This window comes from Engystomops pustulosus, chromosome 7 (genome assembly GCF_040894005.1).
Source record: "Engystomops pustulosus chromosome 7, aEngPut4.maternal, whole genome shotgun sequence".
In the NCBI taxonomy this organism is placed as follows: Eukaryota; Metazoa; Chordata; class Amphibia; order Anura; family Leptodactylidae; genus Engystomops; species Engystomops pustulosus.
The window spans coordinates 97615017-97642835 of record NC_092417.1 but is presented as its reverse complement, the minus strand read 5'-3'; the positions used below and the strand labels follow the sequence as shown (position 1 = coordinate 97642835).

At 41.9% G+C, this 27819-nt stretch overlaps 1 protein-coding gene and 1 long non-coding RNA gene across 7 annotated transcripts in view; one reads left to right on the top strand and one right to left on the bottom strand.

The window, feature by feature from the left end:
* ZFHX3 (zinc finger homeobox 3) overlaps positions 1-27819 on the top strand; it is a 72557-nt gene that overhangs the window by 20815 nt on the left and 23923 nt on the right. For 3 of the 4 annotated variants that reach the window (XM_072117339.1, XM_072117337.1, XM_072117340.1), the window contains exons 2-3: positions 7770-10504; positions 11377-11873. In XM_072117339.1, coding sequence (XP_071973440.1) covers positions 7816-10504; positions 11377-11873 — 3186 coding nt within the window. In that variant the 5' untranslated portion in view covers positions 7770-7815. The remainder of the gene's footprint in view (positions 1-7769; positions 10505-11376; positions 11874-27819) is intronic. The other variant, XM_072117341.1, reaches the window with a different exon arrangement.
* Positions 238-23611, bottom strand: LOC140070627 (uncharacterized). 3 transcript variants are annotated; one of them, XR_011848960.1, is made up of 5 exons: positions 23538-23611; positions 12567-12691; positions 3936-4059; positions 3496-3760; positions 238-383 (listed from the first exon to the last, which is right to left on the bottom strand). It is a non-coding gene; the product is annotated as an uncharacterized lncRNA (long non-coding RNA). The 3 variants fall into 3 exon arrangements; XR_011848962.1 differs by lacking the exon at positions 23538-23611 and adding an exon at positions 18417-18576; XR_011848961.1 differs by lacking the exon at positions 23538-23611 and adding an exon at positions 17705-17758.

Sequence of the window (27819 nt, the reverse complement as noted above, 5' to 3'; positions counted from 1 at the left end):
AGGGCATTTTACCTACGGATTATAATATTAATTACTGTCCAGACAAAGAAGGATTTAGTGAAACTGCTCTGGTCTTTTCCTACGGTGAAGTAGCCTTCATGTATTTTCTGCCTTCTGCAGATCCTGGATTCTTTCTCCTGGGAGATGAGAACAAAGAAATAGTACTTACTGTTAACCATTTCAGATTGTCAGAGGATATACACAGATCATCCATAAAATTAAAACCACCTGCCTGCTGTTGGGTAGAATGCCTTGTGCAGCCAGGAAATCTCTATGGTATCAGGCAGAAGACATTAGAAGCAGATCTTTTAAGTCCAGTAAGTGGGGCCTTCATGGATTGGTCTTTCCTGCACACTCCCACTGTGATTTTATTGGAATAAGTTCTGGAGAATTTAGAGGTCAAGTCAATACCCTTAACTTATTGTCATGTTCATCAAATCATTCCTGAACGATTTGTCACAGATGCATTACCCTGTTAGTCTATTACTATTATCTTTTACCATTGCCATGAAGAAGTATACTCTGTATGCTGCCATGTTTAGGTAGGTGCTGCTTGTCAAAATGATGGCCAAGTGCCAAGGTTTCCCAGCAAAATATTGTCGTCATTGGTATGCACTCTTGTCTGTTGCTCTTTTTTATTTCACTTTTTTTGATGGGTTTAAAGGAAATATTTTGCCATGGTGTAATCTGCATGTTACAAAGTAAAAGTAGTTGAGCAGATTGAAATAGCTACAATCTACTCAAATCCTCTTGCTCTATAAAATGCTGCCTGCAGATCATGTGAACAGGTTCCTTGTATAGGTATGGTATACGTAGAGCCATCTAGACTTGCCATTGCTTCTCTGCACTGTAACGCTATTTTTATTGGGTTCCTGGCATCAAAAAAGTTTTACAGCCTTGTGTTATGCTACAGATCTACAACTAGGGCCTTTAGCTCATTCTGGGGTGAACATCAGGATAAGGCTATTTGCACACATTGCAGATTTTACCCAGAGTAATTCCTTTTCATCCCTGGTGAGACCCTTACGATCTCCCACCACCATCTATTAGTTGACATCTTGCTGGCTAGATAAGACATTCACTATGTTTACAGCTTAAAGATGTCCACATTAATTTTTCAGGGCATGGATTCCAGCAATTTTGGTAAAGAAAACTGTTAAAATGATGCAGGATAAAGCTCTGATTTTATCCTGGTGCACGTGATCACGGTCCATTGTTTGCGGCCCATGTGGCATAGGCATTTGAGGTCCTCTTTACAGGGGACAGCACTACCCAAAGGGTCAGATCATACACAGGGCCATGGAAACCACAGGCGTGTGTATGACCCCCTATGTAAATAAGGTTGTGTTAGCCATTAAAAATCGCTTGCATAGGTCTAAAATATGTTTTGTGTGCACAAGACCTATGTTTGTATCTGTATGTAACCTCTAGGTTGACGAGTACTAGACCCCAAACAATCCCTCACATGGAGGGGAACCATAGTTGTGGCTATGCGGAGTGCTGCATTCTTATGTTAGATTTATTTCTGCTAAAATATTATAACTAAGATAATTTCCTCTCGGCACATGACAGCTCAATAAACCAGATCTATGTGTTATAAAGCAGGTGCAGGTTGTTTACATTTGGAAACTTCTTGTAAAGGAAGGTGATGGGAGGTGTGGTTTTGTTATTTTTGCATCTTCTCTTCCTAATGAAACATAACTACCCGATTCTTTAAAGTTTGGCTTCTAACTTCAAATTCCTTGGGTTTGATCACAAAATCCTAGTGTTTCTTAGGTAGATCCTTTCCTAAAGGGGTATTGTGCAGCAAGAATACTGCATATGGCTGCCGGTTGCATTTTGCCTCGAGTGTCTCCCTCCCTCTCTTTTCTCAGGAATCTGCATTTAACTTGATGATTTGCTTTGAAGTTGAGAGTGAGCGGTAAGAGGGTAGAGCTGAAGCTGCTGGCGTTTCCTTCATTGTGGGCAGGCAGTGATGTGCCCCAGCTGAGCGAGTAGAGGCTGCGCCAAGTTCTAATTAAACCTAATCGCAGTGACAATGATACAAACAGGTGTTACCAGGGAAAATAAACCGTGTCAAAACACAAGCACCCCTCCCCTAAGCCTGCAGGTGTGTACTCAGACTATACTGCCGCCCCATGGAAGCATCACTTTGTCCGCAGTATGAAGGTACCCTATATTCCCAATGCTACTTGACCGCCCGGCCAAGGGAGGGTTTTCTTTTTTTCTACAAAAACTCTTTTTTAAGGGTCTCTACAATTATCCTAATAAACAGTTTTATCATCTTCCCAAGAATCAATATTGTGGCTGAGGCTGGTGTATTATCTCAGTGCTATTGATTACCTTTAACAGCTCCACTGTGGGCCTTGTTTAGCTAACCCCTTCAGCACACATCTTTATGTCACACCTACAGCCTGACAATGAACCATGTTTCTTGTTACCGGTTGATGGGGATTTGGCATTGTGAAAAAGTTTTTGTTTGTTAAAGTTAAGCCAGATGATGCTAGCTATGTATGCAGAGTTGTGTATGACAGCTGGTCTATAAGTCCTGAGCTACAAGCTTCAGCATTCATCAGCTTGAAGCGTGAGCTGGAGAACCACAAATTACATGTACACAAGGTTATTTCTGCTTAGTGCACTATAGTAGAGCCATGTCAGGTTTTGCTGTCCTCTGCAGTGCTATCTAATGGACTTAAAAATACTGTGCTGAAGTGCCAGCTTGCAGACCTCTCCCATAACTTGGGAGTACTTCTGGTAAAAGACTGGAGTGAGCACACAGGATCCACTCATACTCACCCACATCGCATCACCCTCCCTGTAGGAGAGAGAGGATGGGAAACCAGGTGCTTGAGTCTAATGGAATTTCCCATCACTTACTGCCCTGCTGATTTCTGATCAATGAAAATGAATTTGTTAGCTCATTGCAGCCTGGTCAGAATTCTGCTGCCTGCAAGCGTGTCAGTTCCGGTAAAACCTGCTTATCAGCAGTATGAGTGGATAAAATGAAATAAAGGAACAAGCTTGAAATTATCAGTGGCCGTCTTTCTGATTAACCCTTTTTCAACCTTGGCAAGTCCATCAAGGTATATTCAGGCTTCCTGTTGTCTTGACTCAGTTTTATATATTGTGGTGGCTGATTCCATTTAAATGTACTTTTCCGCATTTTGGGCAGGTTATCAAGAAAATGGGTCTCTTGTCTTTGCTGAAGCTGAAACTTTACTGATCTGTTTTGGGAAGGGATGTGGATTAAATTCTTTAGGTCTTATGAAATACAAATACTATAGACAAAAGGAACTGAGACCTTTTCTTGCTTCAACTTGTGCTCTTATCTGTACTTAAAGTGCACCTGTCAACTGCTCAAGGAGAGGCAGATTTGTGGCTTAACCAATACTAATGAAGAATGAGGGTTTCTGTGGTACAAATGCAATAACTTTTGTAAGCCCTGGCTTTTCCTAGGAGTCCTTCTTGCTCACAGTTACAAATCAGAGTACTTACCATTTATCCATACATCTTTGCATATTATCAACATCCCCATCTGCTGCATATTCTATCAATATGTTTTCCTTAATAGTTTTTTTGGGCCCCACTTTTGGCAGTAACAGGATGTTTGATTCTTGAATTGTATGCCATTCTGTGCAATTAGGCAGCTTCATATGTCCTTAAAGGAGCAGAGGGTCAGACTCTGGTGTTGAGTGGCGTAACAAATCTGTCAAGTAGGTTGTCCTTTAAACATCCTTTAATGGCAAAACAATGTCTTTTTCTATAGATTGGTGAACGAAAAAAGGAAAAGTAATGTAAATCAACACTAAATATATTCTTATATGTCACCATAAAGTCTGTCCTTGACACTTGCAACATTTATATAAATAGTTTGTATAATGCATTTAAGGTATCTGAGACTTATTAAGAAATGTGAAAGATAATTGCTCACGCACCTGGGTAAATGATCTCTATTTGTTTCGATGCAGAGGGGTAGCTAGTTCGCCAGCAACTGACTTCAAATCATCGAAAGATCACTTGAAGAAATGGCCCCGCATCCAAAGTTAAAATGGTGCTCTTCTGGAAAGTAATAAGGTTTTGTGTTAGGGGGAAATATTGAAGAGTGCTCATCTGCTGAGCTAACGCCTGTGATTAGTGCTGCCACTGATCCCAGGAGTTAGCCATTTAACTTGGATTTGATCGGCATGCCCTGTAATGTCATCGGGGCATGAGGATGGGTTGCCAAGACCGCCAGGAGTTTGTCAAATTCTTTAGGTTTGTTGTACATTGGAACAGATATATTTTATAATTGTAGCTCCAGACACAATTTATTTTTGTCCCAGTGACAATTGGGTTTTAAAATTGTGTGCTGTCATAGGACCAAGGATTATCAATAAAGCTTCATTACAGAAACCTTACAGTTGATCATTACAGTCTGGGACTAAAGTAAAGTATCCAGAGAGCTGCACCAAAGGTCACACTAGGCAGAGAGGTCTGTCTAACTAGGGGTAGTCTGTAAGTCTGTTGTCCTTAAGTTGGGCATCGCCTGTACAAATATTAAGCTGTATGAATAGGAACTGTACAATAACAAGAGAAAATGTATCTGATCCTTAGCTCTTAAACCTCGTTGAAACACAACTATTAGGCAAGTATAGAAGCAGTGTGTGGAAAGTAAAGTACACCCTTAATGCTTTCGTAGTGCTTTATTGATCATTCTCAAAAGTTTTGATCAAAGCAGTTTGACAGTTTGCATCTGCTGATTTAGGCCATCCTTGAGACATTTTTCTCATTCCATGCCGCATTTCACTTTAGACAACTTACTCCAGATTTATCAAGTCAAGCAAGATGTGCTAGGTAGATTCCTGCAGTCCTACGTTTCACAAATCATTTTCAAATTAAGGAGAAAAATTCCATCAGAACTTCGCTGGTAAAGCTTTACATTATACCACAGTAGCATTTGTTGTGTTACAATAAGTAAAACCAAAGAGGATGTGCTTTGGTACAAAAGGGACGGAGCATGGTAGCTTGAGTTGGAAGGTAGAAACTTTTTTTCCTTTTATCTTCATATAAATGGAATATTGTGATTTTAAATTGTCTTGGAGGTTATCAGGATTATAGACTTGCCGATGTGCATCAATGACTAATAATGCACATCGGCAAGTCTCTTTCGAAGTCATCCAGTGCAGGGACTGTTAAGAGGTCCATAAGGTTTGTCGTTTTGTATTTGCATGAGAGACCTCCTAGGTTCTAGATAAACTCTGCAAATGAAGAATCAATAGGATTGTGAAAAGGCTGCGATCTGGCCAGGGACTAAATCAATAGCAGGATTTATCTGTCACATCAGAACGCTGGAGCACCTGGCAGCGAGGCTGCACACATACCTCCTGTCTCATAGACTTTTCCTCCCTAGCCTTGCAGAGCTCCAGGGAACATGGCGATGAAGTAAAAGAGACTGCCATTACAGACAGGTCTCTGCCCCATTCAGCTGTCTGTGCAAAAGAGGCTGGCATGGGCTTGTGCTGGTGATCCCCAGGCTGTAACTGAGCCGCCAGCAGTCTTGTTTGGTATGGTAGTTCCTCTAGCTTCCTGCTGTTAGAAAAGCTGTTTATGCTAATGAGCCTATTAAGATTTGAAGGCCTTTGCCATTCTTGTTGTCTGTGTGTGTGTGCTGTGCCCCATTAATGAGCATGCACAGGGCAGTTCTTGTTTGTATTGTCATGGTGCCAATTCCAGCACCCTTTGCCAGAGCAACAGGAAGAGAGACATCTGTTGATGGCAGCCTCTCACCTCATGTCTTTTCCTGCTGGGAGAAAAACTCACAGTGAGGGTTAAGAAACTGTGTAGGAAGCACTTGTAACTTTCACCGAGTTGCTACCACTGTGTACACTTGCTGGAGAGGTGCTGGAAGAAGCGGTGCCTACAACTTGACTGTTTATATTATTGCTGAATTACTAAGTCCAGACGTTAAGCACAAAAATTAGGCCAAAAAAGTCTCAAGGGCTGATTTTAGACTAGCAGATTTTATCGCCCATATTATGGTTGTGGCGTGCTGATTTGGCAAAGCAATCTGAAAAGTTGCAGAGCTGGCATGCTGCTTATAGCCTTTATATTTTTGCATGCCAGTGCCATCCAATACAAAGATAAGATTTCGGGATTTGCAGTCTGTGCATCCAAAATCGCTTGTCCTTTTATTTTTGTTTTATCCCTATTAGCAGTGTAATGATCCTTTGTGGAATTTTTTGTTTCTTTATGGCTCCTTTTTTATTCTTGGTGTTTTGCCAATATGCCTCTTGTGTGCCTAATTAACACTGTTCTAATTAACAATTTCAGATTACACAGTGCCGCTGTTCAGATTTAATCCTGAGGATGTCGGGTGGCACGGTCCCACCCCCCCCCTCCTTGTGCATTTGTTTAGTGCTATTGTTATGGCTTTTCAGTAAAATTGTTTCCTGCCCAGCATTGGCACACTGCCACCGGTGGTACACATGTGTTCAGATGGGGATATTTATACAAATGAGAATGGATCAGAAGTCATCTTGTGCCTTTATTACCATGTAATGATTATTTGACATTCAGTATTTTAATTACAGCACAGGTTTCTAACTTGTTGAGAGCCGGTTTGGCTGTTGCATCATGGTAAAGTTCAAGCACAACTTTTTTTTTTTTTTTTTTTTTTTGGGCAAATCTAGTTGACAACTGGCTTTACAGTGTACATTTACAGGCAGATCATTTGTGCTGGAGCTTTAGTTTAGCTGCTAAAAGTATCCTATAGTGTTTCCCCCCCCCCCCCCCCTCTGCTGTGTCAGAATTTATTTATTTATTTTTTTGCCAAAAGAAAAGTGCATCTTTTTCGTTTCAAGCAGAACACCACACAGCTGAGGAACACACTGCCTTCAATGTCCACACTCTGATTGGAGGTCATTGATTTTACGGGAAAACATGTTTTATAGACAGAGTACTGATCGACCAGTGGAGTTTGACTTCTGCTTCCTTAAGTGAGAGCTGCTTCTCTCCTATTGACTGACAATCCGAGTAAGAGATGAAAGCTAAGAGGTGGAAAAACAGAGCTGTAAAAAGAACTGGCAGATGGCTCTGCAGTCATATTCACAGTATTGCTGGACATGGATGATAAATGCAAGTCTTATGGTACATGCATCCGAAGATGAAAAACCTTGGGACATAAGGTGTACTCTGAATTTTTAGGCTTCATCATTGAGATATTAATCTTCTCCTGTTCTTAGTAAGTTTTGTTGAAGTGGAACATATGGTTCTGGAAAGTGATCGGATTCACATACTGATGAACTGGACCTAATTTTAGACCTTTGTTCTCTCCTTGACCAAGGGAGCACAACGGGTTTTGCATCAATAAACAAGTCCCTAGTGCCCAGTCAAAGTGTTTCTCTCCTTTTTTCTGCCTCCCCTTCCCACAGCTTCCTGGAACTTACCAAGCTTTTATGGGATTGATTTTGCAATTAGCCTGTTAACCCTCTCGCCCTTATAGCTTTGCCAGTGCTACTGGACTGAGCTGTCAATCCTCCAAGTCAAGATCCAATACATGTGTTGTGTTTTTTTTTTTTTTTAATAATTATTATTATCCTTTGCCTTAGATCAGCCATGTAGCTAACTAGCATGATGGATATTAATTTATATAACACTATTGTCCTAGGGTCATGTCATAACATATGCTGATCATCTATACCTTATAGGAAGTATTCTTTGAATTAACTGCTGTATTAAATTATTATACAGTTAATCTAGATTTAAAATATATTTTTTTTAACTTCTTGCAGATCCAAGTTGTGTTGGGTGCAATGAACTCTACGTGCAGAGGTCACCATGGAAGGCTGTGACACTTCCGTCATTGCTGGGAAGGACAATGGATGCAGCGCTTCTCGAAACCAAAAATGGACTGAACTTAACAGCGCCCTTCACCTTGATCAATCTGGCAGCTTGGAGCAGCCCAACATGGAAAGCCGTGGGTCTCTGGAAAGTCTGAGTGGCTCATTCAATGAATGCGTCCCTGAAAGCGCTAACCCATCTGGTGCCATCTCGCAGTCTCCCAGCAGAGCAGTCTGTTGTAACGAATGTTCATCCTCCTTTCCTAATTTACAGGACTATATGGAGCACCGCTGCCCTGGTACTCGGCAATCTCTTGCTCTGAAGGAGGAAAGTGAAAGTGATGTTAGTGAGGAAGGAGAGGACGAGAGTGACGTTGAGAATTTGGCAGGTGAAATAGTTTATCAACCTGATGGTTCTGCTTATATAGTGGAAAGTGTCAGCCAACTGGTCCAAAGTAGTGAAGCCTGTGACAGTAATCCAAACGAGGCTCTTCTTTCTCTCTACAAAAATTCCTTGCCTAATGCAACAGGGAAGTCTGAGGAGACATCGTCTGTGGGCCCTTCTTATCCCCAAATTATTAACACTTTCCACATAGCCTCGTCCTTCAGGAAGTGGTTTGAGAATTCTGACAAATCTTTCCTGGATACCTCATCCATTGGGGGTGTAAGCCCTGTCTTGCACAGCTTCCGAGTTTTTGATGTACGCCACAAAAGCAACAAGGATTACCTTAACAGTGATGGTTCTGCCAAAAGCTCATGTGTATCCAAAGATGTACCCAACAATGTAGATCTGTCCAAATATGATGGCTTTGTACTGTATGGTAAGAGGAAACCCATTCTGATGTGTTTTTTGTGCAAACTTTCCTTTGGCTATGTGCGGTCATTTGTGACCCATGCTGTGCATGACCATAGAATGACTTTGAGTGAGGATGAGCGTAAGATTCTTAGTAACAAGAACATTTCTGCCATCATTCAAGGGATTGGAAAAGATAAGGAACCTCTTGTTAGTTTTCTGGAACCAAAAAACAAAAGTTTTCAGCATCCCTTAGTTTCTTCTGCCAACACTACTGCACCTGGTAATAGTTTTTATGGGAAATTTAGTGGCATTCGCGTTGAGGGCGATGAAGCCTTGCAGGCCAGCTTAGCACTTCTAAAAGAAAATGACACTACTTCCGATGGGGGAGATCAGCCACAGCCCAATGTTGTGTGTCCGAATACCCTACTTAATCTTGGAGGGCTGACAAACTCTTCATACAACACCACCATAAACTCTGTCTCTTTAAGCTCCTCAGGCTCTTGTACTACCAAACCTTCTTGTAGCACGGAACCTGAAACAACTGAGCTTGAGAAGCATTCAACAGGAGTACAAGAGGACATATCAGAAAGGGTGGAGGCAGATGAGGAAGAGGAGTTGGATGAAGAAGAAATGGAGGATGAAGGTGATGTGGAGGGGGAGGACTGTAAAGCACTGTTTTCACGTGGGCTTGAGGATGACTTTGTCGACAGGCCTCAGGATGAGTCTGGGTTGTTTGCCGAGAGCAATGGTAAAAAAGACCTCGCTCTCACTAACCAAAGTATTTCTAATTCTAATTTAATGCCTAATGTGTCTCAGCCTATGGCAAGGGGCACACTTTCTTCATGCTCTTCTTCCTTTGTTGTCTATGATGGTGCAAACAGGAGGAATCATTTAAGCTTTAACAGTGATGGTGTTGATGCCACTATGGCGGAAGGAGGAAGGAAATTGGACTTTGTAGATGAAAGTGCCAATAGGGACAATGCCACAGCACCTGAACCAAATGAAAGTGCAGAGGGAGAGGATGGAAGTTTTGCCACCCAACACCAGCATGCCGATAACCCCTGCGAGCTTGGTGTAGGGGAATGCCCTTCTGGGAGTGGGGTGGAATGTCCAAAGTGTGATACTGTACTAGGTTCATCACGCTCACTTGGTGGACACATGACTATGATGCACTCTCGGAACTCATGTAAGACTCTTAAGTGTCCAAAGTGTAACTGGCATTACAAATACCAGCAGACGCTGGAAGCACACATGAAAGAAAAGCATCCCGAACCCGGCGGTTCTTGTGGCTACTGCAAATCTGGGCAGCCTCATCCCCGTCTTGCGCGGGGGGAGAGCTATACCTGTGGTTATAAGCCGTTTCGTTGTGAGGTCTGTAACTACTCTACCACTACCAAAGGCAATCTCAGTATTCATATGCAGTCGGACAAGCATCTGAACAACATGCAGAATCTACAGAACGGAGGGAGTGACCAAGTTTTTAGCCACACTGCCGGGGTTGCAGTTGCTGCTGCCACAGCGGCTGCTGCTTCCAACATTACTAACTCTTGTGGGGCGCCTTCACCTACTAAACCAAAAACCAAACCCACCTGGCGCTGTGAAGTGTGTGATTATGAAACCAATGTCGCTAGGAACCTGCGCATTCATATGACCAGCGAGAAGCATATGCACAACATGATGCTGCTTCAGCAAAACATGACCCAAATTCAACATAACAGGCACTTGGGCATCAGCAGCCTTCCCTCTCCTGCTGAGGCAGATCTTTACCATTTCTACCTAGCACAAAATATGAATCTCAAAATGGACAGCCCAGCGAATGAGTCTCCGTATATAATGGGAAGTTTCCAGCTAGACCCTACCAGCCCTATGCCCGGGATGCCTCCCTCAGTAGGTAAGTAGTGAAAATTGGTGTGAGCATGCATGCCTTATGTTCAACTAATAGAAAATGTTAGGTTTTTTTCCCCTTATTTTTGTTATTGTACCTCTTTTAACCACTCTTTTGATTTAAAAAAAAATTTTTTTATGCATTTTTCTTTCTTTCTACAAATTGCCATCGACTGCATTGGTGATTGTAGTTTAAGTAACAGTAAATGCAACTAATAAAGTAAGAGAAGTTGACAAACCACATGCTCTAAGTATGTGCCTGGGATGACCATTTGATGCACATGTCAACCTAGTTGCATATATATACTGCTTTGAAAGTGGCCTAAAACTTATATTCATTAGTATGATAGAAAATCTGATTTTATCTATGCTGTTCTGTTTATTCAGGCGTATTCTTAGAATTCTGAGTTTAAACTTTGATTGTGGTTGATAAGTGAAGGATAAGCTCAGGGGCTTACATATACCATATATATACCTTATTAGCTGCATATGGTAAAAGCTTTCTTATGAACGAAGGGATGCTTGTGGTTTCTTACTTATTGTGACTGTTGGAAAACTAGGGATTTTTTTTATTTTTTTTTTGACCAAGGAGGAGTAAATGACAAAAGCATGTTCATTTCTAACACTAAACAGCCTTAACATTAAAATTGCTTGCTTGAATAGTATTGGTTATCTGACAGTAGCACCTCCTCAAGAAGTTCAATATCAATGCAGTTTGGTGTTTGTTACAAGATGGCCGGACATGGTATTAAACTGGTGGGTTTAATGTTATGGCTGATCAGTGTAAATGAAGAGGATGGGATAAATATTAATGGGGAAATGAAATATTTAAGTTATTAAGCTGTGTCAATTTTTTTTTTAATATTTGTTTACCTGAAGTAGGTGGTGAAATCCCACTGGACATGAGACTGGGAAGTGGACAGCTGGTTTCAGAAGAACTTATGAACTTGGGTGAGAGTTTTACGCAAACAAATGACCCTTCCCTCAAACTATTCCAGTGTGCAGTGTGTAACCGCTTTACTACGGATAACCTGGACATGCTTGGCCTCCATATGGGAGCGGAGCGCAGTCTGCCGGAGGAAGAATGGAAGTCGGTGGTGGGAGATTGTTACCAGTGTAATTTATGTCGCTATAACACTCAGCTGAAGGCAAACTTTCAGCTTCATTGTAAAACTGACAAACATATTCAGAAGTACCAGCTTGTGGCTCATATCAAAGAAGGGGGCAAAGCCAATGAGTGGAGGTTGAAGTGTGTGGCCATTGGGAACCCAGTGCATCTTAAGTGCAATGCCTGTGACTATTACACCAACAGCCTGGACAAGCTCCGTCTGCACACTGTGAACGCTAGACATGAAGCCAGCCTAAAGCTGTACAAGGTAAAATGCCAATTTTTAAGCCAATAAGTGAATAAATGGGAAGCTTTGTTATAACACAAGTTCTTTATTGGCTGTTTTATTGTAGCATTGACCCATCATAGAAAGATATCTTTTGTGTAGCGATTGGTATTTTTGGTCTAGAATAGAAGTATTTTAGGTATTGCTCTGAAAATTAAGGTTGATCACTCAAATAGGTCCTAAAGTAGTGAGTGGGAAGGTTTAAAGCTGAAAGGTCTGAAATGTCTAATTCATCCAGTCTTGATTTATTTTGATTTAAGTCTAAAAAACCATAAAAAGTGGTCCTTTTTCTTTTGAATTTCTTTTGAACATACAGCAATCAATGGTTACATTTAATATTTGCGTGATAATATAAGTGGGGATGGTAGAGGGTAACAATAAAATACACATTTAATTTTTCCCCCACTTATGGATTGTCATATTGTGTCCCAGTCCAGGAATCCCCTTCCCTTGCTGTCTTGGACTTTAGCTCTCTAACATCTCTGTGCTGTAGGAGTAGATGCAGTGAAATCCCGTAAATAGTCTTTTGCTCGCCCCATAGAATTCCTCCAGACGCTTCTATTGATTTTCAGTGGACTTAAAGCCTCACCCTCCTCTCTAATCATTCCATAATGGCTTTAGTATGAACGGTCAGGTGCAGTTCCCCATAAATCTCTTTAGGCTTATTCCACCTACCTTCCATCCACACGCATAGCCTTCTCTCAGCAAAGTAACATATCTCTCATTTTCCCTCCACTCTATTTAATGAGAATGTCATAGTGCAGCTTCTGCCCATCTCCCTAGACTCTCTGACCACACTCCTGTGAGGAAAAAGAGACCATGGATGAAAGTGGTCCTCAGACCAAGAGTTCACATCTGAGGTGGATTGAGATTGATTGCATGTTATGTTTCCTCTCGCAAATGTAATCCATTAGGCTGGCACATCTATAATCAGGTTAGAGCAGAGTTAACTGCATGTAATCAACTTCTATACTGTCAGATGTAGAAAATCCCTCCAGATGCCAGAATCCTGTGCAACACCAAGCAAGGAATGTAAAGAAGTGGCCTCTCTCTGTGAGACCTTGTTTATGTGCATTTTGCCATTCCTGAGATGACCATCTGATTGTTGTCTCTTTATTAGAGGGTGGGGTCCATTTTCTTGTTTCCTAAAGGAAGGATCATAGGGGGAATTTATCAAGACTGGGTACATCATGAACTCCCCACCATGAATATACTATGAGGTCATCGTATGAATTGTACACCAAGTCCTGCCTGTCCTAGGAATGTGCTGTAACAGGCCATTGACTGTACTTTTAACATCATGGATCCTAAACTTGGGGGGAGGGGGGGGGGGGTTTGCACAGACACTAGATAATAATGAAGTGCAACTGTTTAAACCCTTTTAAAGGGAACCTGTCACCAGGAGACCCATTTATAGCACTCCCCCAGTCCCCACAGAGCATAGTACATACACTGCCAAAGTGTTTTTGTATTAAAAATAGGTTTTACAGAAAAAAAGATATGTTATATTGTACCTTTCATTAGCATCTGCTGTGTGACTAGGCAGTTGCCAAATGGGAGGGTCTGGAAAAGAACAGTCTCCCCCCCCCCCCCCCCCCACCCTTGGGGAACAGCTTCTCCATGTGACCTTTTCAAATATATGAAAACACCCATCACTTGGCTAAGCGACGCCCCCTGCTCCTCTACAGCAAATCCCGAGTGTGGGGAGTTATTCATATATTTGAAAAGGTCACATGTTTACCAAGGGTGTGGGGGGGGGGCTGCTCCTTTCCAGTCCCTCCTTTTTGGCAACTGCCTAGTCACACAGCACATGCTAATGAAAGGTACAATATAACATATCTTTTTTTCTGTAAGACCAATTTTTTTTATACAAAAACACTTTGGCAGCGTATGTACTATGCTCTGTGGGGACTGGGGGAGTGCTAAAAATGGGTCTCCTGGTGACAGGTTCCCTTTAAGTCCCTACTTGTTACCAGGGTTCTACCCCTGTAATTTGTGGAGGAACCTGAAAGCAAGTTTTGTATCCTTAGAGCACGACCACCACCATATGGATAATCTTTTCACATTGCACATTTAAGAAGTGCCCTTTGTAATCTCTCACCAGCAAGAGATTAGGATTGTCAACAGTTGTCATTCTATATACCCCAGAATGGGGTATATGAAATTTAGGTTTTCTAAACTAAACCTAGAACTTCTCAAGTTTGTGACTAAAGCCCAAGCTTGTATTGTGGGCACACTAATGTACACAGGAGACCCCTATGTGGCCCTGTAGTGTATAAATGACTCTAATTACTTGGTGTTGGATTGCATTTTGTTTACCCCTGTGCCATTTTTCTCTGTATGAGTACCTGCTTGTTGTGTTTGGACATTTTATGTTGTTCTTGCTGATGCCCACCTCCTTATCTATGGAAATCATGCATAGCAGTCTGCAATCTCACTGTTTCTGTGAGATTTAGGTTGTAGACAAGAACCGTAAAGTACTGCTGAGTGTCTCCAGCATTCTGACATGTCATAGACCCAGATGGTCAACATTATTTCTTATAGGTATATTATTGCTATTTCAGGGAAGAGATATCCTGTGAATCACATGCTATATACATTGTTTTGAAATAAATGAAAATGTATGTTTCCATGTACCAGCCACTCAGATTTTTGGAATTTCCAGCTAAAAAGTATGTGTGGGCATTCCCTTTGCATTCTAGGCATCATGATTATGCCACATACAGGGTGTGTAATCATAAGATCTGCGCATGTGCACTTCTTAGTCTACTATAAACTGGAGAATGGGTTTCAAAGCTTTAAGAGAGATAATCTTGCTGTAGCCAACAGTGCTGCCACAGCAAAGGTAAACCTTGGAATTTCCTTGAATAAAAAAAAAACTCCTTTTAAGTCAGGTTATTAAAAACTGTGACTGTGTATAGTTACCTTTAAATGGCTATAACAGATGGGTGTAAACCCTGTGACAGGATTCCGACCACTAGGTCACTTACACTTTTAAGCGATGACGGAAAAGCCAATTTAAGCTGAAATATTGCCCAATGTTTTGTCTTCCAGCATTCATTCATTTCTATTATAATAATATATTTTTATTCTTTAAAATTGCTACAGCCAGAGGTTACTAAAGTCTTTGGCAAATTTATGAAAAGCCTAAATATATGCATTTTTGTTTGTTGTGGAGATGTGCTGCACGCTTTTGGTGTGTTTTTCATAGGCTTCTTCATTGGACAAATAAAAACACCAGGGGAAGTTGAGGCTAAGCTACAGTGTACTGCAAATCCAGATATAGTGAATAGTTGTTACAACTTATGGCATTGTTTTCCAAGCTGACAACAAATTGTCAAGGAAAGGCCTTCAGAAATCCCTAACGTGTGGCCAGCTATGGACCTGGCAGGATTTCTGGCTAGTTCTGGTGGCCATGAAAGACTTGCATAAGCCGAATAACTGTTGATTCAGCATAATTGATGCAGCCTCATTTCCCACAGTTGATGAGGATTAGAGGAGCCTAGTTTAACAGTCTCATTTTCTGGTCCCAAAGCACACTTGTTTTAATGTGTTTCAGTTAATGAGGTAGAAAGGAGGAGGAGGTGTCGCTGAACGTACGCAGACCTCACGAGTCTCAACGTGCCACATTCCACAGATTGATACGGCTACTACTACTACAGGTTTTGGTGGTCAGAGCTGGCACTTTAAGAAGCTCACTATTGTCTATGGGCACTTTTTATAGCACAGGAACCTTAACCACTCCAGCGCTGTGTTCGGTGAGCTGTGTCTGCACAGTGTTTCTTCTTCTGGCAATGTTCCTTCATGTTTGTCATATCCAATAGACTGGGGAATGACAAGGCTCAGGCCTTTGGGGACTGTTCTGACAGATAGGCCGCATATAACTAACAAAATGCAGGCACTCAAACTGGCAGCTTGCAACCATATGGGGAGCTTCTGTTTGTCTAGTGGGGAAGGTGGTGTCGGCTCTCGCCATATAATGGGCCGGCTCAGCTACAAGTGAAAGCTGTTATCTCTGGACTGGCACAGCTCCAGTCCCCCTGGCACATGCTGGCTGACAGCTCACAGCAGCACGTGATGCTTTTCCCCAAGGCAAAGCCACCGTTGGTTTAAGTAGGCATTAAACAATTACCCAGGCTTTACTGCTCCTCACCTTCCGCAGATTGGCTCTATAAATTGTCAGCCTGCTGACATTTTAATGTGAATTATGTCATGTGGTATCCCCTTTGATTTGAACATGCCTCAGTTTGTAAATACATGAGGCACTCAAAGGCTTGTGGTTAGTACACACACTAGAGGCCTCAGGGTTTTTGGTGGGGGAGAGTGCAGGCAATGGTTCTCTCGTTCCCTCTTGATACTTCCTCTCTGTCTGTCTCCCTTTTTCTGAACCGACTTCTGTCTTAAAGAGACAATGCAGGTTTTCGGCCTTTATGTAATCATCCCTCGGCAGCACTACAGAATGAAGCTTCTAATCCTGCACAAAGCTGCTTTGCTCGTGTCTGTTTATGATAAATTAGACGGGGAAACTTGGGTGTGATTTTATTAGTTCCCACTCGTACATGCCTTCTGCTCTCATTTGCTGGGAGGGGAAAAAAAGAGCAAGAGCTGATTTTTGCAGATTTGCAAGCCTTACGTGTCGAGCTGGATATTAACAACTGTGCTTTTTTTTTTTTTTTTTTTTTTTTAATGGAACTAGAGAATGCTTTGTGCCAGAAAAAAAAAACATCTAGCCGTGGGGCATGCAGACTTGATACTGGAGCATAATATTTTTAAAGTCTTTTTGCCCATTTAATACTTATATTTTGTGTAAGTGATTTTTATTACAGTTACATCAATTACATTATTTTATTCAGATTTGCTGGAATTTGTATTTCTAAAGAACCATAGTCACAAGCCCCAGTTTATAAATCCCTTTCAGATGGCTTTTAATAGGCTACATTTTTGATGACCACACAATAGTATCCCAAAAAAGCTAGGCATACATTTGAGTGTCAGGCCTATGCAGACAAAAATGTTGTTTTACGTTGACATTTTTTTTTCAAGATTTTTATCTTGTACCTTTTTTATTTTTTTCTCGTTTGTATAATCCATAAGTGATCAGCGATGTGTGTAAATCAGCCAAAACTAATTAGATGTGTATTAGCTGGCCTGGAAACCATCTAGTGTTTTTTTATTGGGGACTCCCAAATTTAGCTTCACATTAGATATCAGGGGGGATAAGGACCAGGCAATTCAGATGAAGCAGTTGAGCAGTCTCCCAATTCGGTTCCTATTCACCACTTGGCTATTCTGAGAATGCATTTGTATTGGGGTGTGAGGCAATATAGCTGTTCAGCTATCTTAAATCTATGACCAGCACATGCCTTGCAGTGCCCCTTCAAATTAATGTCTTGTCTGTGTACTGCTGAACAATAGAGCGAAAAATTATATTTGTGAACTTGGCCAAGATGTGAGGATACAGAACAGTGGTCCTTTCTATTAATTCAGATTTCCTTTCTATGGAGGGGGGGGGGGGGGTGTATGCAAGTAAAGGGTTAATACTTGGTCTGTAAATAGAGCCTCTCCCTTTTCTGGTGTATTTGAGCCACTTCTGTAGTTACAGACCTGCCCAGGCTTGCAGTTTCTCAGTCATGGGAATAAGGCAGACCAGCTAGTGCAGGGTCATTCTACTAGTGAGTATGGGACAAACTGTATTGTGTGTGTAATATTTCTTAACTTTTTTTCCCTGGGTGTGGTGGTCTGAAGAAGCCTCCCATGCCTTTGTGCTTTCCTCCAGTTACTTGGCCTCCTGTTTATTTATCCATAAGCATCACCTATTTCTCAGTCGCCCCAGCTGGGATATTGCCAGCTGGCTGTCAGGAGGTTGCTAGGAAACATGCAGGCCTCTTCGCCGTTTCCTAAGGACAAGGCCCTGGCTCAGCATTATGAGGCCTGAAAACAGCATGCATCAAAGCTAACACAATAGAGACAAGGAGAAGGCTGTGACCCCAGCCTCATCCTCTCGTACCCTCCTCCCCTCACACTACAGGCTTTCTGTGCACCCAAGCTTCTTGGAAATTAATCTCCTGGAATCGGTGGCAGAGGTAGCAGATGTCTGTATAAGGTTGCACTTTCATTTCTCGCCTGCTCTCACTTAGGGGTTTTTTTTTGTGTGTCCTATGATGTTTGGATTAAAGGGGGGATCTGTACACCATTTGCTAAGATAACATAGTCCTATTGTTTTTTTGTTTTTTTTTGTAAACCTTCCTTTTATTCTAATTCCAGTCCCTGACAAAGCTTCTCGTAGTCCTAACAGATTTCGAATTCTGACTAGGCCTCAGCCTGTACTCTGTTTTCAGGGAAGGCAGCATCATACCCCATGTCTTTATCTTATTTTAGCTTTCTTTTGTGGTGATGCCTTCATCTTATGATAGTTGTTGTAGGCAACATCTATTTTATCAGTGGCAATAAATCTCTCTAAGGGCAGTTCTGTGCTTAATTTCAAAAGTGTGCAAGACCCACCAGTGAGAAGAGAGAGACACTTACTCAAGGGATGAAACCTGGCACAGCATTGATAAATGTTATCCTCACTTCCAAGCACAATTAACGTGAGAAGAAGGCAATCCAAGATGGAGCTAATTTGGGACCGTATTGTTTTGTGTTAATCTATTTTGTTTTCTGTCCCGGGAGGAGAGAGACTTAATGCTTAGTGAAGCATGCATAAACTGCAAGCTCATTAAGAGATGGTCTGTTTATCAGCCTCTACTAGGAGTCCAAAGACATGCTCAGGCAGCTACTGGTGCAAGTTCCCAGTGGGTTTCGGCCCCTCCTCATTAAGTCAGTTCTGGCTATTGATTGGGAAGCTGTGTTTGAAGGAGTGTTACTTAATCCATGCATTATCTTGACAGATTGATCAGACCTGATTGAGAACCTCTTAAAGGAACGAGCAACCGTAATGGGAAAGTTGGACTCTGTCATCCGTTAGGGTGATTCTGGGAGCGAGAAGAACAAGCTGACATCTTGGAGCAATTGTATTTACAATTAACATGGCTGAAAACGATTGGCCGTATTGATTCCCCTTCCTGCAATTACATATCCATTGTTTACATTCCAGCACTTCAGTTATAAAAAGCAAATCCAATAATTATTGCATTATTTAAAGTTAAAGTGCCACATACTTTGCAGCCTCTATCTGTGTGATTTACCATCCAGTGAGCTGTGAGGCTCTTAATCTGAAAGTCTAAATATATTGGCTTTTAATGAGACAAAAAAAATTAAGATTGGAATGCGTCTGATTGACCATTTTGTCCTTTTGGTTTAAATTTGAATAATTATCTCATTGACCATTGTCACAGTGTGAACCGCAGGTTCCCAGGGCTGTGACTGGTTGACCTGGTTCTGATCTATGTGCTAAGTGCTCATCTTTGTGTAGAATAAATGTCCCAAGCATAGAGACAGGTTTGAAAAGTGTCTTAAGCTATTCCTTTGTCTCCGCAAATCAGGACGTTAATGTTTTGTTCAGTGTAACTTTATTACCGTATACGTTTAACTGAAAAAGGAAGATTAATACATCACTACTGCTTAGGAATCAACATAACCATATATTTTAAATGAGTCTCTGGTTAGAAGAACTGTAAATGAATGTGGTGTACCTTTTATCACTCGAGTTTTAAAAACATCTTTAGTAGAACTAGATCTGTAGTAAGACATTGACCATTGTTTGTTTCCTGATTGGTGGGTTTACGGCTTTGATTGCCCAAGGCAAGATTTTTATCATGAATTTAATGGAAATCTGCCATCAAAATCAAACGGGCTACTGTGGCGGTTCTCAGAGCCCCTCTGTGCTGTTATCATAGGCCAGTGATGGCTAACCTATGACACGCGTGTCAGTGCTGACACACGTAGCCATTTTCACTGACACGCGGCTGCCTGAGAGTTGAGTTTCATCCTACATGACCAGGTGCAGTAGCCGGGAGGCTGAGAGATTGCACTGAGCTTCCAACACTCCCCCCCCCCCCCCCTTCCTCCTCCTTCCCGAACCGATCTCTCCCCATGTGTGAGCTGTGCCTAATGTCTCCAGTCAGCACAGGTATCAGCATGGGGCACAGCAGGAGAGGTGACCCGGCCATACACCCAGGAGGCTCCTCTGCAGCTTCTGATAGTTGTGGTGGGGGGAGGATGGCAGCACAGTCAGAGGTCACATCGCTGCTGCCTTGTGTGATGTCCCAGCAGCTGTGTCCTCTACACTGACCATCTCCACAGCAGGGGCAAGGGAGGACAACCACTTTCATCATATAGTAAGTAAGGTCAGTGCACTGTATGATAGAAGACAGTCATCAGGGCTTGTGTGTCAGTTTTGTGACGTACAAGCCCTGAAATAATAGCAATGTGTTGCAAATCCCAGACATTGCGATTATTTTGCTTCTCACACCTTCTCCATGCCAAGAGGGCATAAGGGAGATGCAGACAGCGGCGCCTGTGCCCTCGCTATAACCTGTGAACTTTCATGACTGAAAGTTCACATGTTACTAAGCATTTCCACACGTGTCTGATTGTAACCGATCTATTACAATGTGTGATTTGCACATAGTAATAGATGATTGGGAAAATCCCCATATACTGCCAGACTGTAGAATGGCAGTACATGGTAGGATCAATCAGACAACCTACAGTTAAAGTACCCTAGAAGTTAAATGGTATACATATTTATTATTTAAACTATAAATATCACAAAATTCTGTTTTTTTGTCAAGGTGACACACCACCCGAGTTATGCTCGGTTTTTTGGCGAATTTTGACACACCGAGCTCAAAAGGTTGCCCATCACTGTCATAGGCTGTTACAGTGTGCACAAAGCACTCTCACCCTGTGCTGAAACTTCCCGTGCTGCAGTGAGATTACATCAAGAAGACAGAGGGGAAAGTGCCGAGCAGAGGTGCAGGTTGACAGTGTAACAGCTTGTAAATCTGCAGCATGGAGAGGCTATGGGAACTGCCCCAGTACTAGAGGTTGATTTTAGAAGGAAGGAAGCATTGGATAACAAATATAAGAATGCCACAGTCATGGTGCCTGGGTCAGGTGTCATTGGTTTTTCCATACTAAGGGAAATTTTGAAGGGAAATTTCCCTTAATCTGAAAAGTTAGATATAATGTATTTTGAAGTAGTTCTTAGTGTTTTTTTTTTCCATTCTAGATCTCCTTTAACTTTGACAGAAAAAAGCAGCCCATTCATTAAATATTATATGTATATGTATGTGTATATGTAAATATATAAAATATAATGGCTGATAAATGCCAGAAAAACAATAGATTGATCTGATAGGTAGGGTTTGCTTTGAATCTTATTGGACTCTGAGGAATAGGCTGTTCCACTGCACTGTTTTTATTACACAGTGGTGGCCTGGCTGACCTGTGGTTACTTGTTAGAGATCCTCTGCAGTGGGATTACAGTTGAAACCTACTTAATCTCTTAGAAGCCCTTTTTGTCAATAATGACTGCTGGGCTTGCTGTGTTTCGGTGGAGAGGTTATTTATTTGGCTGTATTTTGGCTGTATTTAGTAAGTCACTTTTGGCTTCTGCTTCTCTTAAAAGCTTGAGGGACCCATTAAAATTTTTTTTTTTATTTTACTGAGCCTATCGTAGACTCTTTTCTCGCTGTGGTTCTTAACTATTTTTCAGTCATCATCTTCAGTCAAAGTTCAGAAGGTGAACCCTACCCTTTAAGAATTTAAATACTAACCACTGGTAATTTTATTAGGTTTTCTGACCATCATATAAACCGATGACTTGGAATTGAATTTGTTTTGTTTCATTGAATATTTTAGCTAAATGTCATCATAAACTCACATCTAACCCATTTCTGACCGTTTGCTATAGTGTATTAAGCTGTCTAACATAGAGTATTGCCTGGTCACGATACATTGTAGAAACCTTGCTGCTGTGATAAGTTTCAGAACAGGTTTGCCATTACTGAATGTATATAAAAAAAACTCCTATACAGCATAAAGTTCTCTGAGTTTCTTTTGTCCTTTATGAACCTTTTGAATCCCTAATCAATAAGTAGTTGAGTCGAACGTCCACCTCTCATCTGTTTTTGAAGTGGTCATATCGCCACAGTGGCCACCCCATCCATTTCACAGGCTAGTAACGTCACATTAATTTGTCACGTGGCCTGTTTACTTTTTTCTAATTTGACAGAACTGCAATTTTGTTTCCATGTCTAGTTTTGATTGATTAAAAAAATATTACTTCTTCTTTTCCATTAAATCTCTTAATGGTGCCATATCATTGTAAGGTATGTTTCAGTCTTGCTTTTTCATGTTAAAAGCCTTCAGTGACTCCATTTATTATATCCACCTGCAGGGCCGGCTCCAGGTTTTAGTGGGCCCCTGGGCGACAGAGCCTTAGTGGGCCCCTCCGTGGGCCGCCCTCCAGTGGCCACACTCCGCCCCCCCCCCCCACACACACACACTGACCACCCCCTCACCCCTCCCCCTGCAGACACACTGAACCCCCCCCCCTGCTGACACACTGACCCCCCTTCTCCCCCTGTATACACAGTGACCCCCATCCCTCCCCCCGCGGACACACTGACCCCCCCTCTCCCCCTGTATACACACTGACCCCCCCCTCCCCCTCTATACACACTGACCCCCCCCCCTCTCCCCCTGTATACACACTGACCCCATCCCTCCCCCCCTCCCCCTGCGGACACACTGAAACCCCCCCTCCGGGAAAGAAGTATTTTACCTGTCCTGGTTCCCCCGGCGCAGCACCTGCAGCTGTCTTCGGCCTGGGCCTCCCGTACGCGCCGGCTCTGAAGCCGGCACACGTGACCCGATGATGTCATCATGTGCGCCGGCTTCAGAGCAGTCGCATACCCTGCGGAGCGCCGCATCGTGGGAACCGGGACAGGTGAGTTTTAGATTCTGCCTCTATGCTGCGCTACCGACCAGCGCAGCATAGAGGCAGAAAAATGATCGATCCGGATGGTGATCAATTGTACCAGTGTCTCATAGAGACACTGGTACAATTGATCCGGGGGCCCGAGTGGGCCCCTCCAGTACCCCGGGGCCCCGGCACTTGCCCGGGTTGGCCGGGTGCTGGCGCCGGGCCTGTCCACCTGCTATTTAACCACTAGTAGCACAGCAGTTGTAATACTTATGATTACAGATACCTTTTGTGTCCAGCTGTTATAAAGATTTCCTGGTGGTGCCCAGCCTATGTACCACTGTGAATATAAGCTGCATTCTTGATTTTGTTTCTAACCTGGCACTAAGAACACACAACACTTACTGGCTGTTCCATAGACAGATGCTACCAATGGGGAGGGGGCACTTGGGGAAATGGCCAAGAAAAGGTTATTGACTTGGACTATTATTTAGAGGGATAGTTTGGTTACCCATTAAATATAATGTACAAATATAGACCTGGGCTAACAAGTAGTGGCTGAAAGAAGGGTCTTATCAGTTTCTGTTTACCTTCTGTGTCAAAGGTAAGTAGGCGTATGCAGCCAGCCACTATTGGAAGATTTGTTGCTCCTAACTTTCACATACATATGCAGCTCCATATAAATGACTGAGATGTTTTTTTTAAATGAGACGGTGAACTTGAATATACTCTATCCTTTACTATTTACTCTATGGTGAAGAATTAATGCTACTGACCCTTTAATCAGTCCTGTGACTATGTCCCTGTGGAGGAGACACAGGACAGAAGATGGTCGCTGGGCACATGTCCACATCACATGTACTGTGCCTGGGCAGGTCATGTGATCACCACACGTTTGGCTGTAGTAGGTTGGTTGTGCAGTGCGTTGTGATGGGACCCATTGCAGTGATGGCAGTTACACATCATTACTATGATAACAGAGCAGGACAGTCTGTTATTTCATCACTGGGAGCAGAGCAGAAGAGGGAGGAGGAGTTACTGAGAAGAAAAGGATCATGGGACTTGTAGTTGTAGAAGGTGGCCATCTTGGAGATAAATTTGCCTACTTTAGAAAGACCATAACATTTTGGGAATTTTATTTATAGCATTATGAGGTTTTGTATCAGACATTCATATTCACAGGGGTATATTCGCATACCCCTTTAAATTCTGAAATACACTTGCTTTTTTCAGTCGCAAATAACTGGACCCTACCGGGTTACAGGCAATAATATACGAATCATACTTCTATACAGTCACCAAAGATTGTTCAGATACTGGGTGTAAAATTATACAGTAGACTATATAGAATCAAATCAAAGTCACAGGTAAAATGTATACCTCTTCTATAATGTCTATTTATTGTATGAAAGAACTATAATTTGTGTTTCCTTTTGGTACATGTATGTTTAGTAACTAGCTTTTTAATATTTTTTACAAAATCACAGCAAAAAGTCACAGCAAAATTTTTATTGAGCCCTGCTAGCCATTAACTTATGTAAGACAGCAGCCTGCCCTTGATGCCCTACCCGCCCATGATACATATCTCTTTCTCTGTACCACATGATGAAAGTTGTGATACCCCTCCTCATTTCCCCCAGCACTGATGCCACCTTTTTAACACTTGTTACACATGAATGGGAACATTACACATACCAAACAGTAAGTCAATACTACACTAGTGCCCTCAGTTTTTCCGCGATGGCAATAAAACCACCAATCGTTGCAAACAATTGCATCTAGCTACATAATAGACCTGGCACAAACTGTAAATACCAAATACGCAATAAGATTCTAATAATTCATTGTCTGAATACCTAGACATCTGGCGGGCTTGTGTGCTTTAGGTTACAGATTTTGAGAAAATATAAACCATATTTTTCTGAGTAAAGGGATGAAAAGCATGTGGTTTTTGTCTTTACCGGCAGCCAAATACTGTTCAAATAATCTAACCTACCTACAAAGTAAGATGCCTTATCCAAGGCCCAGTGGCTGCTTGGATTTGCTGGCAAGGAAGGTGTTTGTGTATAACTGGCTTTTGTGGAGTCAAGGAATGCAACATTTAGAGATTCTTGGAAGCAAGTGGCCATTTTGGTTGTCGCGTATCTTTCCATAAATGGAGATCGGCCTTACACACAGGCTGCAGGCATAATATAAAAATAATTCCCAGTCAATTTTGTCCAGTGGTATTATAGTATTACATTTGGACATGCACAGAATGGGCCATCTAGAGCAAATTCTAGTAAGCAACTGTCCACACTTTAGGTGTATACTGCCAGGAGAGTCATCTTTTACTTCTGTTTTTGTAACCTTTTATTTTATTTCATTGAAGTCAAGACTTGACCTGTAGATTGATAATTTTAGGCTACTGTGTTTTTTGTTTAATCCTTTCCACTGAAATGTCTAGAGTCATGTCAGTGTACTATGCTGAATATTAATAGAGCAGGAAGAGAAAAGTAGTAATATATACACACACACAAATTACACCTATATATAAACCCATTTCATGTTATACCTGTATATACATACACATTATACCTATATCTAAATATAAAGAGAAGATGTGGAGACAAGGAGAGACGGAAAGCGCTCCTATAGTGTGATACCCTTGATATGATTTTAATAAGATGGTGTAGTGATCCACTCACCTGATGGAGTTGTGCATGAAGGGCACAACTCCTCGTAGAGCTTGTAACGAGACTTGCTGCCGCGTTCCATTGATATCTCCCCGTGATAGATGGGCAGTTTTCAAACATGTGTCTTTCAGCATCCAGTGAGGGATTTTTACGTCCGGAACGTAAAAGATGGCGCTGGCTTGCTCGAAGTGGCGTAATAACTTTTTATTTATGAAATAATTCTATGACATATAAAAAATTAAAAACAATAACGCGTTTTGCGCTGATACTAAGCGCTTCATAAGATTCATGGATATACACATTACACTTACCTGATATCCAGCAGGAGGCCCAGGACAGGCAGGGGATACATCAGGGAGGCCGATGCAGTAGGCCCGAGCTGTTGGATGGGGCTTCTCCTCTCAGCTCTGCCCGAACTTGCACCTCCAGGGAGACCAGCCACAAGTTTGAATGTGGTGCTTCCACTCCTCCTCCTCCTTCCTGCTCCTGCTTCTATGGTAGTAACACAGGAAACGCTAGCAAGCGCTTGCTGTGTCACAGCAGCCCCGCACAGGACGTTCTGTGCGGCGCTGTCGGCAATAGTACTTGCGTCTGAATGATGCAAGTACTAGTGTTAGTAGTAGCGGAGCAGCCTGGCAGCCTTCAAAATGCCGCCCCCTCCTCCAACAGGAGGCGCACCACCCTGAGGCGAAATTCTCAACTCTCCTCATGGCAGGTGCGCCCCAAGGTAGAACTATAGCAAAAGTATAAAATTGGCATATATGGCGCTAGTCGCACACGGGTGGTATACCTTGTACAATATCGCTGAAAACTGAACACAAGCTTGTGGTCTACAGATAAATTCAGAAAAAAATATATATATTATATATAATAATAATAATTATTATTTTTTTTTGTCAGTTTACTCACACATTCACTTTAACTTTTGCAGTTTAGATGGATAGAGAGGTGTCGTATGGAAATATGAACTTTTCCTTAGGAGCAAAATGAATGATGTGTAGGGCAATAGCCCTCCCCACTTAACCAGGAAATTCCAGGCTTGTCTGCAGGTGGTGGACTGCTGAGGATGTAACCAGCCATAGACTTTTATGGACTATTTGGAACGGGACTAGGACAGCTGCTTTCACATAACTTTTTCATTAAAGAGATGGATTCTCCAGCTGAAGACTTTGTGATTTATGACCTGAGGTTTTGTAGATCTAAAGAAAACTGAGAAAGAGGCCTCTGTGCTTTTTCTTTTTTTGGGAGGTGGTGGGGGGTATATACAGTGTATATGTGTATACATAAACGAGCGCACAGACACACGTACTATGTATGTAAAGCACTATGAAAAATCAAATCCTGTGGCATGTATATAATGAGGTATAATCTTGTGTCTAGGGATCTACCTTTTTAACCTTGTATAGGGCTAGTAAGGCTGCTGCTAATTGTAAACTCAGTATTCCAAAGTTGTGAAAACAAAACACAATACTTTTCAGCTGGTATCCCAGGACTTTCAAAGGAAGATGTGGTAAAAACCCATGAAGCATGTGAATTTGATATGCAAATTTTTACCGCAGTGCCAAAATTTTTGCAGGGGTGACATGGAAAAAAAAAAAATCAGGAACTAGATAGGTAACTAAATTAATTTGTCTCTGTGTCCCAAGTCATAAAAGGAACATTGGGATGTGAAAAGGGATAAAAGAAGGATATCTCTCCAAAAGCGGGACACCAGGATGTAGGTTTCTGGTCACAATATTAGTCATTCAGATGCATTTGGCGTGATGATAGTGCTTGCTGTTTTTGGTAATGACAGTATGCGCTAAGCAGTGAGCGCTTCTGTTTCTCATCCCCTGGGTATTTGTTGCCTTCTTTTTAGAATGTACTTCTGTCTGTTCTGTTTTAAAGTGGTGCTTCAGCTAAACCTGATCAATATTTTGCTTTCCATGCGTGAAGAACCAGATGTTAGAAGTTTCCCGTTGTTGGGAAAAAAAGGCCCCACAAGCTTTCTAGCAATCAATGCGCTGACACATGCGCCGATGTTACCTTTAAATCTTGCAGGCATACATCCTTTACTTTTCAGGGTGCACGTATTTTAGGTTTAAAAGCTGCTTTTAGAGTGATGAGCCTTTAAATAGACAGCTTCTGCATTGTGCAGTTTCCTATGGTTGTGTGATCTTTTTTGCTGGCCTGGAGTCTTTCTATTTCTCAAGTTGTTAAAGGAACACTCCTGACATCACTTTTTTATATTTCATGTTGTGTCTTGTGTTTGGGTTTTATTTTTTGGCTTCTTTTAAAATTGAGTGTTTTGACTCCAGTACATCGGAGTTTTTCCCTTTTTTATAATCTTTTAGGAGTGACCAGAAATATGGCTTCATTTAAAATCCTAGAGGAATTATAACAC